General features: G+C 47.8%; 1 protein-coding gene across 1 annotated transcript; it reads left to right on the top strand.

Moving 5' to 3' along the window:
• The first annotated feature begins 473 nt into the window (after positions 1 to 473).
• On the top strand, positions 474 to 16,210 carry EFS (embryonal Fyn-associated substrate). The gene is made up of 6 exons (XM_054992268.1): positions 474 to 2,503; positions 7,322 to 7,657; positions 9,391 to 9,489; positions 11,299 to 11,982; positions 13,188 to 13,277; positions 14,094 to 16,210. The coding sequence occupies exons 1-6, from the start codon at positions 2,498 to 2,500 to the stop codon at positions 14,505 to 14,507; spliced, it is 1,629 nt and encodes a 542-aa protein (XP_054848243.1). The 5' UTR covers positions 474 to 2,497; the 3' UTR covers positions 14,508 to 16,210.
• Positions 16,211 to 19,440: the final 3,230 nt, after the last annotated feature.

The following is a 19,440-nucleotide window of genomic DNA, read 5'->3' as shown; positions in this document are numbered from 1 at the left end:
GTGAACCTGATCTAGTCAGATCTCTGAAGCTAAGCAGCGTCGGCCTTGATTAGTAATTGGCTGGGAGACCTCCAAGGAAGACCAGGGTTGCCGAGGCAGGCAATGGCAAACCACCTCTGATCGTCTCATGCCATGAAAACCCCACCGGGGGTCTCCATAAGTCAGCTGTGACTTGAGGGCAGCCTCCACCACCACCTACATAAAATAAACACAGCTGGGGAGATGAGGGAGACGTCTCTTTCCTCCCGGGGACCTGCCAGGAGGCCCCGTGTGATTCCGGGAGATCTCCAGGCCCCGCCTGGAGGTTGGCAACCCCGCCGGCGATCCGTCCTGGCGGGAAGCCGGAGCCTCTAGGACCCAGGGCCGGGGGCGGCGGGGCGGGCAGAGGGGCTGGGGGCCGGCCGCGAAAGGTCTCTCGGGGAGGAGCGGCGGCGAGCAGGAGCGGAGCCCGGCCGGCCGCTGGCCTCCCCGGGGCTGCCCTCCGCCGGCGCGCGGTCTTTTGTCTGGGCGCCTCTGCATCCCGCAGCATCCTCGCCGCCGCCGCCGCCGCTCCTCCCTGCGCTGCGCTGCGCTCTCCGCTCCCGGCCAGAGCCCGCGCCGCCTTTGCGAAGGGGGAGGCTTGGGGGCTGCGCCGACCGGCCGGGGGGTGGCGGGGGCGCGCCCGCCGTGCACGGCGAGGGCTCTTCCCCCCCGGGCTCGGGCCAAGCCGTCTCGGCAGAGAAGAGGGAGCGGGGGTAGGGTGGGGGGGGAGAGGCGGCTTTGCAAAGCCCCGGGCATCTCCCCAATGCAGCACATCTGGAAAAACCGCCCGGCCTGCCTGGAGAGAGACAATTGCAGAAAATTGAAAGTTCGCTAGCCAGCTCTGGAAGTTGAGTCTGGCGGGGAAGAAAGGCGACGTGGATGGCATTGGCTGGTTGGCATCTGGGCTTCTTCGGGCCTTGCCTTGGCACTTCTGGGCATGGCCTGGGCACAGATCGCAGGAGGACTGTCTTTGGAGCGGGGTCTTGTTGGGAGGTCTGCTCTGTTAATAGGTACAGAAGAAGGGAGTTGTGATTCTCGGAAGCTGGCGCCCTGAAAATCTAAGGTGCCAAAACCTGCTAGTCCAGGTTGAACATTTGTGCCTGGATTTGACACAGGGGCCTCTTTCTTTGGATTCCTGCAGCCCTCCAAACGACCAGTTAGCCTGTAGCGAAACGTGCGTTTGTTCTGCGTTGCAAAAAGTACAGGAGAGATTGTCGAGAATTCTTGGACGTTTGCAGAGGATTTTGGGAGAGTGCCACGTTTTCCATGCTTTGGAAATGAGGGGCTCCCGGCGCCTGAATTTTATGTCATCTCGGTAGTTAGCTCAGAAGAGAGAAACTTGCCAAATTCATGAACTGATCTTAAATAACCTGATGCTTTGTGACTTTTGATTTTGCCATTGGGATTTTCAAATTGCAGAGGACTTGGATACTCAGAACTTGAATGTAAAACAGCCTGGATGGGTGTGCATAAATTTTGGATTTGGGAGCGGGGGTTGGACCAAGCCTCAGAAGGAAAGTGAATAACACCAGCCTTCAAAAGTTTGAAAGAAATATGCAAAAGACATACTGCCTCTGTTCTCAGGAAAAGCTTATCTGCTGGATATTTTTTGTTAAAAAAAATCTATTCTGGATATACTCTCTTTTATTCTGGATTTGAAAAAGAAAGTTTTGCCTCCACTGGGTCTTTGTCTAAGACTGAGCCTTTCCGCTGACGTGTTTTTCATACAAGAGAAAAGTTCAAGCTTTTAGGATTTCATGAGGTTGCAAAATATACTGCTATTCTGAGCATGCCAGGTTTTTTTAAACTAACCTTTGGAGAGAAATTGTGTAAATGTCTGTGTGTCTGGTTTGTTTCTGGGCTGCAATTCCACCCTGTGGTTGCAACATAAAACCGTGTTCCAACTTGTTGAGTTGCTGCCTGGGCTGTCTCAATCCATGCAGCCTGGAAGCGGTTAGGCCTACCCAAATGGCTTTTCTGGGAAGATTTTGCTGACCAAAAGGTCTGAGAAAGCATTGAAAACTTCTAAGGAAAAACGGAACTTCCAGTTGAAACGGGCTGGACTTCTGAGAAGTCACAATCACTCGATTCAAAGGATAGGGACTGTTGGACTTTTTAAAAATCACCTTTTTAAAGAATTGCAGTGGGAAAGTATTATTTTGCAATGAAAGAGTTTTTCCAAGTATTTTAAGGAATTGTCTTTTTAAAATATATATATATATATACATATCTGTTTTAGCTTCTTCCAATCCAAAAGAACTGGAATTTTTTACGAGATAAAAACTGAATTTCTCAGGATTTTTTTTCTTTCTGAGCAATGAACTGCACAAAGTGAGGAAAATGCAGCTAAAAGCAGGGATATTTTTCCAGAAGCCTTAAAATATCAGAGGAATGGAGGAAATATAACTCTGGGTCACTCTTTTCTTAATCTGCAGTCTCCTTTTTTGACTTCTTCCAGCACAGAAGGTGAACGAAAATGTCTGTAAGTATAGAAAAGGAAAGAAAGAAAGAAAAAGAAAAAGAAAGAATGCTAGTTAGCCCTGGCAGGAGGCCGGGATAAGGCAGGAATTGAGCTCTTTTGACCTTGGACAAAAGATTTATGTTTCGGGGTTACTGGGCCACACGTTTTTCCGGATGTACTTAAGGTGTAGTTTGCTTTTTAAGGGAGGGGGTAACTGTTGTATGTAAGGGGAAGGGGGTTTGAGAAAAGCAAACACTGAAAAGGTGGAGAAATGTTGCTAAACATATCAACGTTCTTCTTAACAACTGCAATTTGTACAAAATTGTCATGAGAACAGAGCCCTACTTTGCTGGCAGTACGGAGAGATGATGCATGTGTCGGGGAGGACCTGAGAAATGTCTTGAACTTTACTGAAAGTCTTTTAATTTCACCCAAAATTCCAACGTAGGTTTCATCTGAGAAAGACTCCCTCCCCTCATTTGCCTCCAGTTTTGTTTTAGGTGGTGGTAATTCTAGACTTAACAGCGTTGAAATTGGAATTCTCTATGGGCGGGGGGGGGGGGGGCGCAGACTTTACGAGAGCCAAGGCTGAGCTCTGGGAGGTTTTTGGATGTCAAAATAACAATCAGAATGTCTTTTTCTTTTTAAAAAAATGGTCACAATATAAGGGACAGAGGATGTTAAATCTTCAACAGAGAATCTCTCTTGCAAGTAGGTTTAAACCCTGGGGCCTTCAACTGTTGGAAAATAAACCCTGCTTAGGTTTTTTTTTTTTAACAATGCAGTGTTTCATCCAAAACAAAGGCCTGCTCAGCTGTAGCCCCACCACGGATCTAACCCCATTCAAAAACACATGTTAGCTTCTTCTGGGTTCATGCAGCAAACTCCCAAATGAGATCATGCCTGGCAAATAAATATTTGTCAACTCCCAAACTGGTTATTCCTCCCCCCTCCCCGCCCCTCTTTGCCTAATATTTCAAAGTCATCATTGGAGGTTTTATAAAGGTCAACTAAATTTGTCAAAAATGTAGCATATTTTAATCTGATTATGTTACCGTTGTGGGCTAGTTAGACTGAAAATCAAAACAGAAATGGAAGAAGCAAAGGGTTTTTTGAATTAATACAGCAGGGATAGCTTAGCTATTTGCCCAGGGCCCTGATCCAGTCTGGAGCCAGTATTCCAGTCCCCTGGTAGTTCGACCAGATTTTAATTTTAAGGGAGTTTGCCTGCTCATAAGGAAGAGAATATTGTTTTTGAAAAGCTACAACCCCACATATTAATATTCACTTTTGGATTTTGTCTGAAGTACAAAGCAATGCGCAAATGTTCATTGAATGTAGTGCTATGACTATGTGCTCATAATTCACTGTCAGAAAGTTCAACTACTTTGGATGGGGCCAGTTTTTGTGGCCAAAGTTGTTTCCGTCCTCAGGACTGGTTTTATCCTCAGGAGGAAGGCAACAAAATTTGTGAATTTTTTGTGAGGGGGGGAGAGCGCTCCATTTTCCAAACATCATAGAAATTGACTGCCCCTTTCTATGCTGTTCCATACTACTTGTGCACTCTTGACAAAGAGAGATCTCTTCCCAGCTATTTCTGGGAAAATATCTAGCATATAATAACATCGTATGAGAAACTCTGGCAGGCAACACAACGTGGTATAGCCCCTTCAGAATGCAGGGACTGCATAAAGGAATGCTTCCTTGCCTGTGAAAAGTTAACGTGTAAGGGAGAAGAGATGGAGGCCAGCCTTTCCCTGACCCATCTCGTTCTGCCTGCAGGGGTGTTTACATAAGGAAGCAATCAGACATACAACCCTTTCCCACATAGCCCTGCATTTTGGCGTGGTGCGGTCCTAGCAAGGACATTGGCTTTTTCTGAATGTGTGAAATGGCCTCCAGGTCTAAAAGAAGCTCTGAGGCTCAAAAAGGACTGTCTCCTCCCTCTCCCTTCTTTAACAATTACTCACAGAGTTTAGATCTTCCCAAAGAGAAACGTCAAGGGGGGGACCCATGAGTATCACCTTTGTGACTTCCTGTGTGTTTTTGTCTGGCTGTGTGGGTGGCTGTGGACTGGGACGGGGTGCGTTAGACACCACGACTTGGAGGGGAACAGATGGCGGTGTGTGACTTAGTGGGATTTGGATGGTGAAAGGGAGAGTGCAGGAGACCAGGAACAGATGCTGAGAAATAAAAAGCAAAAGAGCCAGCTGGCAAAGGGACGAGACAGGCAGAGACTGGGTGGGGTGAGATGCCACTCAGCTCCACCGCTACCCTCTGCTTAGTGCCTTAATAGTATCTGAGCCCGGCTGTATCGAAGGTTAACAAGAGAACATGACAATCTGCACGTGAGACAAGACAACCTGGGAAGGCCACGTATCGTGTGTCTCTAAGAACAATCAGAACGGAGTTGTTGGGATTTTAGCCAGTGTCCTACGTTCAGTCATGAAAGAGTTAAATTGTTGTTCTGTTTGTTTAGTCAGATTGCTAGTTAGCATAGAACCACTTAGGCGTGGAGTAAAAGTTCCCTCCATAGAAAGGGAAACATTATGCTTAATGAAGAGATCTAGGATTCGCCATTGGGTAACCCGTTTATTGGGGGCAATTAACTACCAACATAGACTAAGGTTTTATTGCTCTTTGTCCCGTCTTCAGTCTGCAGTTTAGTCTAGCCTATTCTAGTTAACCATCAAGATGTAGTTAGTTAGCTATTCTTTATTTTCTCACCAAATGTACCCTTTTCCCTGATATGTCGTAAAAGTAGTTTCTAGAGCTAAAACCACAGAAGTCGGTCTACTTATTTCTACTGTGCTAATATTAAGCTCTGCAACTTTATCTACCAACAAGAGTGCAGTGGGGAATACTGGTTTGTGTAGATGGCAGTTTTTGCTCTGAACAGGTATATCCTGTTTCATTTTGATGTCCATCTGTGGCCACAAGTGGTATAAAGCCTCTTGTGGTGCCTGTATACTGGAGCACATGTCTCAATGAGTGCGTTGTCATCTTTAGGAGCCGAAATAGTAAAGGGTCCAGTAGCACCTTTAAGACGAACCAACTGTTGTAGCGTAAGCTTTCGAGAACCACAGCTCTCTTCGTCAGATGCATCTGACGAAGAGAGCTGTGGTTCTCAAAAGCTTATGCTACAATAAAGTTGGTCAGTCTTAAAGGTGCTACTGGACCCTTTACTATTTTGTGACTACAAACTAACATGGCTAACTCCTCTGGATTTGGGAGCCAAATGTACCTAGACATACAGAAAGGACACTGCAGCCCCTTTAACAGTAATATTGTGCTCAGGATTGCTCTGTGAGTACCTGCACGTTCTCCTCTCATTTCACCACCATTCGTGGACATGGCTGTGTGTTTTCCTCCTCTGGACATGCTTGTAAGCTACCTCTTGTGTCTGACTCTGTCTTTCTGCCTTTCAGTTGACTGTGCAGTTGGATGAATGGAGCACGGGGGTCTATCAGCCAGGATAGTTAAATGAAATGTCCACCTTCAGAGGTAATGGACCTTCAAATACCAGATGTTGGGGACAAACCAGGTATATGCAGAGGAGGGCTATTGCCCTCCAGCCTAGCTTGGGGACTTCCAGAAACATCTGGTTGGCAGCAGTTTATTTTATTTATGTCATTTATAGTCGGCCTTTCTCACTGAGACTCAAGGTGGATGACATAGGGTGAGATTAGTACAATCAATATCAAGGACATTTCCATAATGCCACAGGGTAAATAAACACAAGTTTACAAAGACATAGCATTAGCAAAAATCCAATACAAAGTTGAAGAAATGCTGAAACAGAGCATAAGCAGTTCTAGAAGTGACATTAGACAACATAGAACTGCCCATTAGGATCACAGATATGCATATAGGAGCATATAGCTCCTATGCATATAGGAGCTATATGCTCCTAGGTCATAGGAGGTCATAGCCCCTCTCTATGCTGCCTTGGTCAGGCTGCACCTGGAGTATTGTGTGCAGTTCTGGAGGCCCCACTTCAAAAAGAATGTGGACAAAATCGAGAGGGTGCAGAGGAGAGCGACCAGGATGATCAGGGGTCTGGAGACTGAGCCCTACGAGGAAAGGCTGAGGGCCTTGGGAATGTTTAGTTTGGAGAAGAGGAGATTGAAGGGGGACATGATTGCTCTCCTTAAGTATTTGAAAGGCTGTCATTTGGAGGAGAGCAAGGAGCTATTCCAGTTGGCAGCAGAGGGTAGGACCCGAAGCAATGGGCTTAAATTACATGCAGAAAGGTACCGGCTGGATATTAGGAAGAACTTTTTCATGGTCAGAGTAGTTCAAAAGTGGAGTCAGCTGCCTAGGGAGGTGGTGAGCTCCCCTTCACTGGCAGTTTTCAAGAAGAGGCTGGAGGAATATTTTCAGAGATGCTTTAGGCTCATCCTGCACTGGGCAGGGGGTTGGACTGGATAGTCGGTATGGCCCCTTCCAACTCTATGATTCTATACACTTAAGCAATAGACAGGATGAAAGGCAACGTACATTCCCCAACCCATTAGTGAAGCATCTGAGATCCCCTCCCAACAATACAGCCCTCCTATCTGAGTAAAAAGCCCTTTTGAATGATTCAGTTTGCTTCAAGGATGCTTGATTTTATGGTGTTCATCTTGTATATAGATTTTACTTTGTGAGCTTTCTGGTGCACCCAAGGAGAACAATGCTGCTGCCAGGAGGTTGTGAGCACCTAACCACGGGACGATGTGTGTATATGAATCCAGGATAACTGGAATGCAGTTATTTTGCCAACATCTGTCTTGGTTTGATTGCAGGAGAGAGATACTGGCCGGATTTCCTAACCTTCCCTCTGCCTCTTTCCCCCAGGCTCAGCTGTGCCGCGCTCTCTACGACAACACCGCCGAGTGCCTGGATGAACTATCTTTCCGCAAAGGGGATCTAATGGTTCTGCTGCAGCCGGAGGCTCCGGGCTTAGAGGGGTGGCACCTGTGTTCCTTGCACGGCCAGCAAGGGATCGTGCCAGCCAACCGGGTCAAAGTCCTGCCCGAACCAGGGTCCCCGGGGCCGACCCCTCGCAGAAATCACGCCCCAGCCGATGTCTACCAAGCCCCCAGGAAGGAGGCAGCAGCTCTAGTAGGAATGGTCTACGAAGCGCCCCAAGATGACCTAAGAAGAAGAGGACCACGTAAAGAAGAGCAGGAAGTGAGGAAAGACTTTGGGCAACGCCACCCCTCCCACAAATTCTTTTCTCAGCCTGAGAATCCAAAATACCACGTTCAAAGCTGACAGCTTTGTAACTTGGTTACGAAAGTTCACTGGTTACTAATAATCTCTCGCAGTTACTTCTGGTCTTCTAGCCCCGTCCTTCCCTTAATCGCACCCCTTTAACATCAACTATCCCATCTTTGGAAACGCCTCTCCTTTAAAGAAATGGATACGAAGGGGTTTTTGTTTAATACGACAACAATATGAAAACATACCAATTATATTTGGGGTGGTTTGTGACCCCAAGCCAAATTCTAGCATATTGCAGTGGAGAAACGTGTCCCACAAAAAGACAAAACACCGGTTGAAAGGGTGATATGTCAGATCATTGGTTCTGCAGATTGTGATCAAGTTATCCTTTAGTTAAATGAGGCGGGTATATCATAGCATGAAATAGTTTTTTTTTTTTAAATCCCAGTATAGTCTAGGGTAAAAAAACTACCCCAGTTGCAAAAATCAGTTGATTTTCCAGGGGTTATTTTATACATCAGGAACTTTTTGTTTGTAAGCAATTAAGCAGCTGTACTTTGAAGATTCTATTTACTAATGTGCAGGTGACAGAGTTACGGAGTTATTTTTCTATGTATTCTTCCCCAAAAAGTGCAATGGGGTGGGATAGGGGAGGATTTCATCCTAGAATATCAAACTTCCCCTCACAAATAGGACGCATGCAGAAAACAGGTCCTTGCTACAGACCAGATGTGAGAAAGGGCTATGAGGAGGTGGTCAAGGGAATCATTTTAAAGAAATGGAACAAAGACTTTGCGATATATATGAAATGGGCATGACTTTGAAACAAATAGCACAGAACTGAACAACTGCAGTTCATTATATTGTCGAAGGCTTTCACGGCCGGAGAATGATGGTTGTTGTGGGTTTTCCGGGCTGTATTGCCGTGGTCTTGGCATTGTAGTTCCTGACGTTTCGCCAGCAGCTGTGGCTGGTATCCTCAGAGGTGTAGCACCAAAAGGAAGAGATCTCTCGGTGTCACAGTGTGGAGAAGATGTTGGCAGGTAATTTATATCTACTCAGGAAAGTGGGTTTGGGCTGAGTCATCCTGTAGGAGTTTCCCAGGGTGTGGAATGCTAATGGAGGGAGGCGTCACTGTATCCTGAGGAGGGGAAGAAAAAAAAAGAACCTCAGGATACAGTGACGCCTCTCTCCATTAGCATTCCACACCCTGGGAAACTCCTACAGGATGACTCAGCCCAAACCCACTTTCCTGAGTAGATATAAATTACCTGCCAACATCTTCTCCACACTGTGACACCGAGAGATCTCTTTCTTTTGGTGCTACACCTGTGAAGATGCCAGCCGCAGCTGCTGGCGAAACATCAGGAACTACAATGCCAAGACCACGGCTATACAGCCAGGAAAACCCACAACAACCAACTGCAGTTCATGTCTTATACTTAGAGTTTTAGAGATGAGCTTCCTTCTGGAGAAAGTTTAGGGTGGGCTGGGCAGGACTGACCCCTAAAAAACCTCAGTGGAGAGCATTTTGAAAACACGGGCCCAAAAAATTCTAAAATTTTATAGTGGTAGCTTGTAAAGATACTCCTGCTACACTTTAGGCTGGAGTCTGTACTGCCTCATTTTCAGCATCCATTTTGGCTTCCTCTGGGGGATCGTTCTATCCCATCTTGATTTCTTTCTTCTCCCTTGCACAGGTATATGAGGTGCCTCCGCCTGCTCGGCCTTGCCCACTGCCTCCTGAAGGGATCTACAGGGTCCCCCGAGGCACCCGAAGAGACGGGGATCCTACAGAGGTTAGTGCTTTGGGGATGGATTGTGTGTTAAAACTGGTGGTCACTGGGTTGTGGCAGAGTCTGTGACAGTGTGACAATTCAGAGGTGGCAACAGCAGCACTGAATGCTTTGTGTTTCAGGAGTGAATTGCTGCATATTCACCCCTTAAGATTTTGGATCATGCCCGTTGTTCAGTTTGCAGTATTTTCTCCCCAAATCTGATCAGTGCTGTCTCCGAGGCTTCTCTGTAGGGGTGGGCTGGCTCTTTGACTTACTCGGAAAGATCTCGGTAAGCCACTGCACTAAAGGGCTTATACAACGGGGCCTTGACATTAGTTTATACAAAGGCAATGAGCAACAATTTCTTAATGAGAAGCCCACTTTTTTGACTTCTTATTAAGAAATTGTTGCCCTGAACCTTACCCCTTGTGAACTGTACATGCCTAAAGGAACTGAATTGAATGTCTCCAGAGTAAAACGTGTCTGGTGGAATTCTGGTGGAATTTTATACATTGCCTTTGTATAAGCTAATGAAATATTGTAGCTCTTGAATATCAGCACTTTGTACGGGCAAATGCAATATCATACCTGTTGAACACCAGCACTTTAAGGATATAAGACATAGAAATTAGAAACGGTTTCATGGAATATAATTAGGCACTAGCAGGTTTGTATAGTTCTCAAGGTTGATTGATCCAGAGGAGTTAGCCGTGTTAGTCTGTAGTAGCAAAATCAAAAAGAGTCCAGTAGCACCTTTAAGACTAACCAATTTTATTGTAGCATAAGCTTTCGAGAATCACGTTCTCTTTGTCAGATTGCGTGTTTAAAATTGTCTGAAGGCAATAACCCTATACAAGGGAGTAATCTTTGTGATACTGAATTGATATATGTCACCTTAAATAATTCACACAATGCAAAAACGATTTTGATATAACTTTTATTGTCGGCTTAAATATTCTGGGCTTAGTAAGTTTGCATGAGTCTATTGCTTTGGATAACTGTCTGTCCCAAGCCAGACAGGATGCATGAGGTTTAGATAACGGTGATGCCTCCGTTTATGGCAACTCTTTCTTGATGCACCCCTTCTTGGGAGCAGACAGCTGGAACTGTCTGTTGCAGAAAACAGCTGCTGCCACCCTGGGTCTCCAAGGGTAACTGTATCCAACCCCAAATGTGGAGACGGCTGTCTCCGAACCAAATCCGTGTCCTTTCCTTGATTTTGCAGCTTAGACAAAGGTTTCCCTAGAACTTGGTGGGGAGTGGTGTGTATAGGGGTTAGCCTTTAGATTTAAACTGTAAGGGATGCTCTGGATTTGGGGGTGTCTGATCTCTTGGTCTCTATGGGACTTGGGGGGCAGCAGATCCAGGGAACTGCATGCAGCTTCAAGAAGGGACGGTCTTATTCTTTGGCTGCCGTTTCATATTTCCTGACAAGTTTCTCAATGGATCTGTGGAAGGCTATCCTTTGTTGGAATGCTTTATGTAGCGGGTAATGGAAGACACTGAGCTCGAAGCAAATGGCCCCTGTATCAGCAGAGAAAAATGTCACAATAACTCCTCTCGCGGTTGGCTTCTAAAGATGGTGTGTTTGTAAAGTGGGAGGGCTTTTCCCACCCATGCAGCCCTCCCCAGGGCCTCAGCCCTAACCCAGCACCTGCAGTTTAAAATAAAACACTGGAGAGATTTGTTTCCATATTGAGTTTGGCCCGCAGTGAGTCTGTAATATGCGATGGGTGGGAACGCACAGCTGGGTGCAGACATCCACAGACTTCCTCCAACTGTGTTTTCTCGCTCCATTGTCTCTCTCTTTTCTGTTTTGCCCACTCTAAGGTTTACGATGTCCCCTCATCTCTTCTCCGGGACTCTCCAGCCGACACCTACGACTCGCCTTCCCCGTGTCCCAAGAAAGTGGCCCGTGTGGCCCCCCAGCCCACACTCCCACCACCCGGCGATGACCCCTACGATGTGCCGCTTGCCTTCAAGAAGCCCTCAGGCCAAGAGGAGGAAGAGGAGGTCGAAGATGACGGCTCCGAGAGGCCCCTTGTCTACGCCACCCCCTCCAACCTGCGGCGAGCCTCAGCGTTGCTGAACTTGTATGAGTCACCTGAGGAAGTATTGGGTGGAGGCCAGGAAGAAGAGGAGGAGGAGGAAGATGGAGGCATCTATGATGTTCCTCTGCTGGCACCTGGCTCTCCACCCCTTGAGGGGGCACTCCAAGGACTAAGCTTGCGGGAGCCCGGCCCCCCTTCCCGCCCTCGGTTGCCCTCTGCCGAGAGTCTGTCCCGTCGTCCGTTGCCTGCCCTTCCCAGCGAAGAGCGGCTCTCCATAGAGCTTCCACCAGCATCACCAAGCATCGTCCGGAAGGGCAGCATCCAGGACCGCCCGCTACCCCCACCCCCTCCCCGACTGGGGGGTCTTGGGGCAGGGGACCAGCTGGAGCCCGTCAGGGATGAGGGATTTAATGAATACGAGGGGATCCGTCTGGCGGAAGAATACGACTACGTTCATCTCAAGGTAGGAGAAGCAGCCTCTTGGCACCATATATGCCCTTGCCTCCGTAACCAAGATGCCATTCTTCTGGGTATGCATCACATCCATCCAATCTCACAAAAATAATCTTTTCCCCAGAATGACCCCTTTTATATTTTCTAATGGTAAGGTCCTATAAAACAAGCAAGCAAGTTGGAATGGAGATACAATTAAGAGGAAAACCGTCCTCACCTGTGTGGCAGGCAGAAATCTGAGAAATTAACTTTTTTCCTGCCACTGTTTCACCATGCTATGAAAAACTTCACCTGTTGATTATCTGCCCTTTGTGCAGCTGCTATAGAAGCAGAGGAACCCTACCAGAAGGCAGATGGTTGCCTTTATGAGAATCTCTGTAACTTACAAAGCTTCCCTCTCATGGAATCCTGGGAATTCTACCAAGGTTCCCCAATAATCTTCGGTGCTCTCATGGAACTACAATTCCCAGGTTTCCCTGGGAATGAAAAAAATGGCTTACATTTCACATGGACCCATTCCTTCATTCCATTTGCCTGTCTCCGAGACAGTGCACACACTGTTCTTTAAAAAAAAAATTATGTGTTCTTCTTACCCATACTATTAGCTATTCACAGGGCTTTTTTCTGGGAAAAGAGGTGGTGGAACTCAGTGGGTTGCCAGGACAGGGGGCAACTCTTGGCGGGAGGTGGTACCCCTGGTACCACATGTGTGCACACAAAGTGCACACATGCTCCCAGGGCCAATGATGTCACTTTGGGTGAGCTGGAACAAGGGGGAGTTTTTAAAAGTTTAAACTGCCCTCGGCAAAAATGGTCACATGGCTGGTGGCCCCGCCCCTGATCTCCAGACAGAGGCGAGTTTAGATTGCCCTCCGCGCCGCTCCAGCCCCACCCTCTGTCTGGAGATCAGGGGGCGGGGCCACCGGCCATGTGACCATTTTCAAGAGGTTCCGGAACTCCGTTCCACCACGTTCCAGCTGAAAAAAAGCCCTGGCTATACAAGCTTAATTCTGCATCTTATATAAATCAGGTACGTTTGCATATACTTTGCACAATTTATTCTACTTATGCTAGTCATAGAGATGGGTAAGAGCTGCTGTAGGCTCCCATAGCCCCGTATCTCAAGTCCTGCCGAGCCCTTCACCTCACACTGCATTTTTTTCCTGCTTTATCTTGTCCCAAATTACTGATACGTGCACAATGCTACTTCACTAGGGAGCAGATAAAATCCAGCCCAAGGCACCAACTCCTGAAGGAACCCCCGGACCGGCGCTTCCTGGAGACACGGCTCAGACTGAAGAACAGGTATCTATTTTTATAGCCATATATCACATGTTGAGGATAGCTACCATCCTTTTTTAAAAGCCTGTTTAAAAGGGAGAATGGAGTCTGAGAAAGAGACTTGCTCAAGGCCACGTGGTCAGTCCACTGCAGAGAAGAGACCGGGTTTCAGGCTCCCCACATACCACCGCTCAGTTGTGCTAAGCAGGGCTTTTTTTCTGGGAAAAGAGGTGGTGGAACTCAGTGGGTTGCCAGCACAGGGGGGCAACTCCTGGCAGGAGGTGGTGTCCACGGTACCACATGCGTGCGCACACTTCCAGGACCGCACAATGACATCACTTTGGGTCAGCTGGAACAAGGGGGCAGTTTTGTAAAGTTTAAATCACCCTCGGTGAAAATGGTCACATGGCCGGTGGCCCCGCCCCCTGATCTCCAGACAGAGGGGAGTTTAGATTGCCCTCCACACACAGCAGCGCAGAGGGCAATCTCAACTCCCCTCTGTCTGGAGATCAGGGGGCGGGGCCACCAGCCATGTGACCATTTTCAAGAGGTGCCGGAACTCCATTCCACCACGTTCCTACTGAAAAAAAGCCCTGGAGCTAGGACTCTTTTGTAACATCAAGAGACAGATCAAAGCACGCGGCCAGAATATTTCATACTGATCTCCAGCCAACATCCTACTCACATTGTAAAAACCTGCTTAAATTTTTGAGATTTCCATTCCTCTGGTCACATTGAGGAAGAAAGTTCTAGAGCGGGATTGCAGCTGTTTCTGTAGGCCAGATCCTGGCAAATACAAAATCCCGTTAACCTTTCCCCTGTTTTCCCTCTGCTTTCCAGGTGCCACCCTCCCCAGAGGACAGCCAGTTGTTGCAGTTTTACACAGGGCAGTGCCAGACTCATTACGCTACCCTGCTTTCAGCCATCGAGGCACTCCTTGCAAGCTCTGGTGCCCGCCAGCCCCCTCGGGTCTTTGTGCCTCACGGCAAGTTTGTCATTGTCACAGCGCACAAACTGGTCTTTGTGGGTGACACGGTGTCTCGGCTAGCATCCTCGGCTACCGTGCGAGCCAGAGTGGGGGCGGCCAGCAGTGCCCTCTGTCAGGCCCTGAAAGAAGCTGTACTCTCAGTCAAGGGTGCTGCCCTACGCTACCCGTCGCTTCCTGCTGCCCGTGAGATGAGAGAGTGCGTGGCAGAGCTGTCCAGACGAGCGCTGGCCTTCACCTCTTTGCTGGGCACCTTGGCACCGTCTTGATGTTACATTCTGAGGCAATTAATCACCAGTGAACTTGGTCCTTCAGCTGCGGCACATACAACAAGCCTCGTGGCATTAATTACCCCATCGCTTCGGACTTCTGACTGCAGTGGTGCTGTATGGCGTCTAGGAGTGCTTATGGGTAATTCCGACCCCAGCATGGGTAACAAGAGTTCTCTAGTTATATGTTTGCTTCGAACCTGGGATCGCTAACCCAGTGTCCACTCCCTGAGGCAACATCTTGTGACCTTGGGTGGTCACCTTGACCATAGTGAAGATAACTTTGACCTTTAGTCTGTCATCGACCTCTTTCACAACTAAACAAGGCCTCTAGTCTGTACCTCAGTCGCTCTACCTTATGACCAGAAATGGTGGCCCACCACTTCACCACATCTTTGCTGTCTTCCAAGGTTTTACGTCCTGTCCTTTTGCATCTGTAACATTCAAGTGTTCTCCTAACCAAAGACCCCGCTGGACCTTTGTCTGCCTGATTCAGAGCCACACGTCTGTGGCTCCCTTTCCCACCTGGTCCAGTTTGGTTACCAGCGCCGTGGTGGACTGCTACAAACTGTTCCACTGTGATGTTTGTGTTCTCAAGAACCCAAGTGCAGGTTATGGCATGGGATTGCAGACCAAAGACATGAATTGAATTAGGAAGTAGGCAGACCATATCCATGCATACAGTCTTCCCGTGGACCCGATGGTGGGAATTAGGGGGCCCAATGTACACCCACCACAACCTTAAAGGGGAAAAAAAACCCTGGAGAATTGCTAGGAATCATTTTCATACTGGTGAAGGATTCTTAGACAATGACTGGAAGGCATAAATATAGGAGAATAGCGAACTCTGCCTCAGAAGAGCAGATTATGGGAGGAAATGACCTAAAAGGAGTAAAAGCAGACAAACACACGGGGAAAAAATGGCCAAATGCACAAGGAAAAAGAATTCTGGGGAAGAAGGGAAGAAGGAAAGGTGAGGAGGAAATGGCAAAAATGGACAAAAGGGGGCCAGTGATCAAGGTGGCCTTTCTACCATGCGAAATACGGACAATGTACCCAGGTACACACAGATAAAGCACCAAGGGTATGAGCCAAGGGCCAGAGGGGGGCATCTGGGAAGTGGAAGTTCAAAGGATTAGCAGGGTCACCAGCAGAGCCGATGGCTGCCAAGGTTGGGAGAAGCTGACACGAAATCTTTCAAACCAGGGCTTTTTTTCAGCGGGAAGGTGGTGGAACGGAGTTCCGGCACCTCTTGGAAATGGTCACATGGCCGGTGGCCCCGCCCCCTGATCTCCAGACAGAGGGCAATCTAAACTCCCCTCTGTCTGGAGATCAGGGGGCGGGACCACCGGCCATGTGACCATTTTCGCCGAGGGCGATTTAAACTTAAAAAAACCTCCCCCCTTGTTCCAGCTGACCCAAAGTGAAGGCCTCGTGCGGTCCTGAGTTCCACCACTGAGTTCCACCACCTCTTTTCCCAGAAAAAAAGCCCTGCTTTAGACTGACCTAAAAACGCAGTGGTTCTTTTCCGCTGAAAATCCCCCTTCTGGTTTGGCATTTGTCTTGGGCGACAACCCTCCTCTGAGCCTTCCTCATCTCATTTCCTCCCCAGGAAACAAATGGGGGTCAAAAGATCTCTCTCAGGAAATATTTGCCAAGTTATTTTCTAAGTTTGATCACAATAAAAGTGGTTTAAAAAAACAGTGTGAGTATTGCTTCCTCCCAAATCCTAATATGTATCCCCTTTCACCCTCCCAAAATAGCCTCCCCCCCCAAAAAAAAAACCCCTTATGGATGGAAAGTTTTGCCCTCCCCTCTAAAACTGAAGCACAGTTTTGGGGAGGAGGAAGAATAATCTCAACGTAGGTCCAAATTCAAAATAGATGACTTAAATTGTAGACTTGGATCCGGAGGAGTTGGCCGTGTTAGTCTGTAGTTGCAAAATAGTAAACAGTCCAGTAGCACCTTAAAGACAAACCACCTTTATTGTAGTTTCGAGAGCTGTTGTTCTCAAAAGCTGATGATGCATCTGATGAAGAGAGCTGTTGTTCTCAAAAGCTTACGCTACAATAAAGTTGGTTAGTCTTAAAGGTGCTACTGGACTCTTTACTATTGTAGACTTGGTTTCTAAAGGGCAAAATTAAAATGTCCAGGATCGAAAATTCAACCAACTTCTGCCTTATTATTTGCTTCTTGGTATCAGGATGGTTGGTGCATTCTGGGTTAACCCTGGTTCTACCACCGTGAGGTCTAGAAGCTTGGGGAACCTATAAGCATCTAGGAAGAGAGAAATAAATGGGAAATGAGACACTGCAACCAGAACTAGTGACGGTGGGCTGATTGCACGCTTTTGAAGCTGAAAACGACCTCATGAGGCGGAGGTGTAAAGAGTAACTTGCCCAAGGCCACCTTATGAATGTGGCTGCATGCAACAATGGCGTCTTACGGCACCTCAAACACATTTATTGTAGTTGAAACATTCGTCTGCCCAGACTCACACCATTCCTCTTAGCCCTAGCTCCCCAGCTGTATTGTGGGGATAATAATAACACTGACTTAATTCACCGCTCTGAGTGGAGCACTAATTTACCCAGAAGGGTGGTATATAAGCACACTGTTGTTGTTGTTGTTGTTATCAGCACTCAGTTTGCTGCAAGATAAAATTCTGTGTCACTCATTCTATCGGCACATCCTAGACTGCTGTTTGTGTGCCCATGTGAATGATGATGATGATAACAACAACATTCAATTTATATACCGCCCTTCAGGATGATTTAACACCCACTCAGAGTGGTTTACAAAGTATGTTATCTCCACAACAAACACCTTGTGAGGGGGGGGGGGGCGCCTGAGAGAGTTGTGACTGATTCAAGGTCACCCAGCTGGCTTCAAGTGGAGGAGTGGGGAATTAAACCTGGCTCTCCAGATTAGAGTCCTGCCGCTCTTAACCACTACACTAAACTGCAGTAATGCAATTAATGCAGCATAGGAAGTGTATGAGAGTCACTTGGAAATGAAACATATGTTTTAGCCAAAGGTGGCTTTCCATTCAGATTACGGACTCTAGAAGTGCAAAGCCATTTGGGCCATGATAGACTCACAAAGAGCACAGCTGGAAAGCTAAGTGGGTAGCTGGAGTCCCTCTCTCACACATCTTCACCGCAGCGTTAATTTTAATCTAGTGGTCGAGCCCATGCTTTACATGTTAGATGATCCCTGGTTTAATCTCTGGCATCTCCAGGAAGCAGATGATGCAAAAGACCTCGACCTGAGACCGTGCACAGCAGACCAGGTAGACAAGTGGTCTGAACCAATATACGGCAACTTCACGTGGCTCATTCTGCATTAGTAATTTTTGTGTTGAGTATCTAAGAACATCGGAAGAGCTCATTGCCCATCCAACCCATCCCGTTTCATGCAGTGGCCAGAGATGTTAAATTATGAGCCACTTTTCGTTTTCTGCAAAAGATGTTAGCCTGCTGCGAAGAAATGTCATTTGTTTCTAAACTGCCTCAGGTGCCATCCGCAAGATCACACAGCTGGTACAATGGATGCAGACAATTCCATTCAGTGGCAGCCGGCTTATGGCGACCCCTGCTGGGGTTTTCAAAGCAAGAGGTGTTCAGAGGGGGTTTGCTATTGCCGCCCTCCCCCCGCCCCCCGCACAGCAATCCTAGACTTCCTTGGTGGTCTGCCATTCAAATACTAACCAGGGTCAACCCTGCTGGTACAATGTGTGTGTGTGTGTGTGTGTAAAGTGCTCTCAAGTCACACCCAAAGTATGGCAACGAGCTTTCAAGGCAAGTGAGAAGCAGAGGTGGTGTGGCAGTGCTTGCCTCTCCGAAGTCTTCCTTGGTGGCCTCCCATCCAAGTTGACCCTGCTTTGCTTCCGAGATCGGATGAGATTGGGCTATATACCATGCCACCTTCTCTCCTGCTGGTATGATACCCGCATCAAAATACCCATAATCATCCCCACGTGCCCAGCAAGTATTGTATTATTTACTTCAGTTATACACCACTTTTGTCCCGTTGGGGACCCCAAGCGACTTACAACTTTCTCCCCTTCTCTATTGTGTCCTCACAACAAGCTTGTGAGGTAGGTTAGGCTGAGTGTGTGTGTGACAGGGCAAAGGTCACCCAGCAAGCTTCCACAGCAGAGCAGGGATTCGAACCCGGTGTCTACCAGATCCTAGTCTGCAACTCTAACCACTACACCTCGCTGTAAGTAAGTAAGTCTGAGTTCAATGGGTCTCGCTATCTAGTAAGGGACTTAACAAAAAACCACGAAAGAGGATTTTTGCATCTCACTAACTAACAAATTCACTGTGGCACAAAATACAGAAAACAGTTTGATCTTTTATTTTATTCTGCTTATACCCTGCCCTTCCCACAAGCAGGGCAGCTCAATTAAAACATCTTAAGAAATATAAAACCAATTTGACAGCTAAAACCCAGGCGCCTCTAAGCAGCACCAGGGTTGCCAACTTCCAGGTGGGACCTGGAGATCTCCCAGAATTACAGCTAGGGTTACCATCTCCAAGTTCGGAAATTCATGGAATAATTCCATAGAGTCCACCCTCCAAAGCAGCCGTTTCCTCCCGGGGAACTGATCTCTGTGGCCTGGGGATCAGTTGTAATTCCAGGAGATCTCCAGCCGCCACCTGGAGGCTGGCAACCCTAATTACAGCGGATCTTCAGGGCACTGAGATCGGGCCCCCCCTGGAGAAAATGGCAGCGTCGGAGGGTGGCCTCTATGGCACCATATCCCTGCCGCGCTCCCTCCCTGCCGCAACCTTCACCCTCCCCAGGCTCGTCTCCCGGATCTCCCGGAATCTCCCTGGCTGGCGTTGGCGTCCCAACAAGCCCCCTTGGGGGTCGCCCCGCGAAAGGCCACGGCTGCCGGAGGCGCAGCAGCGGGGCGCTCCCTCCG

This window comes from Eublepharis macularius, chromosome 12 (genome assembly GCF_028583425.1).
Source record: "Eublepharis macularius isolate TG4126 chromosome 12, MPM_Emac_v1.0, whole genome shotgun sequence".
Lineage (NCBI taxonomy): Eukaryota > Metazoa > Chordata > Lepidosauria > Squamata > Eublepharidae > Eublepharis > Eublepharis macularius.
This window is presented reverse-complemented; position numbering and strand designations above follow the sequence as displayed.

Bases quoted from the DNA above. Each gene is read 5' to 3' on its own strand.
- EFS (XM_054992268.1), top strand. The intron at 7,658-9,390 runs GTGAGGAAAGAC...TCCCTTGCACAG, and splicing joins CACGTAAAGAAGAGCAGGAA to GTATATGAGGTGCCTCCGCC. The intron at 13,278-14,093 runs GTATCTATTTTT...TCTGCTTTCCAG, and splicing joins CGGCTCAGACTGAAGAACAG to GTGCCACCCTCCCCAGAGGA.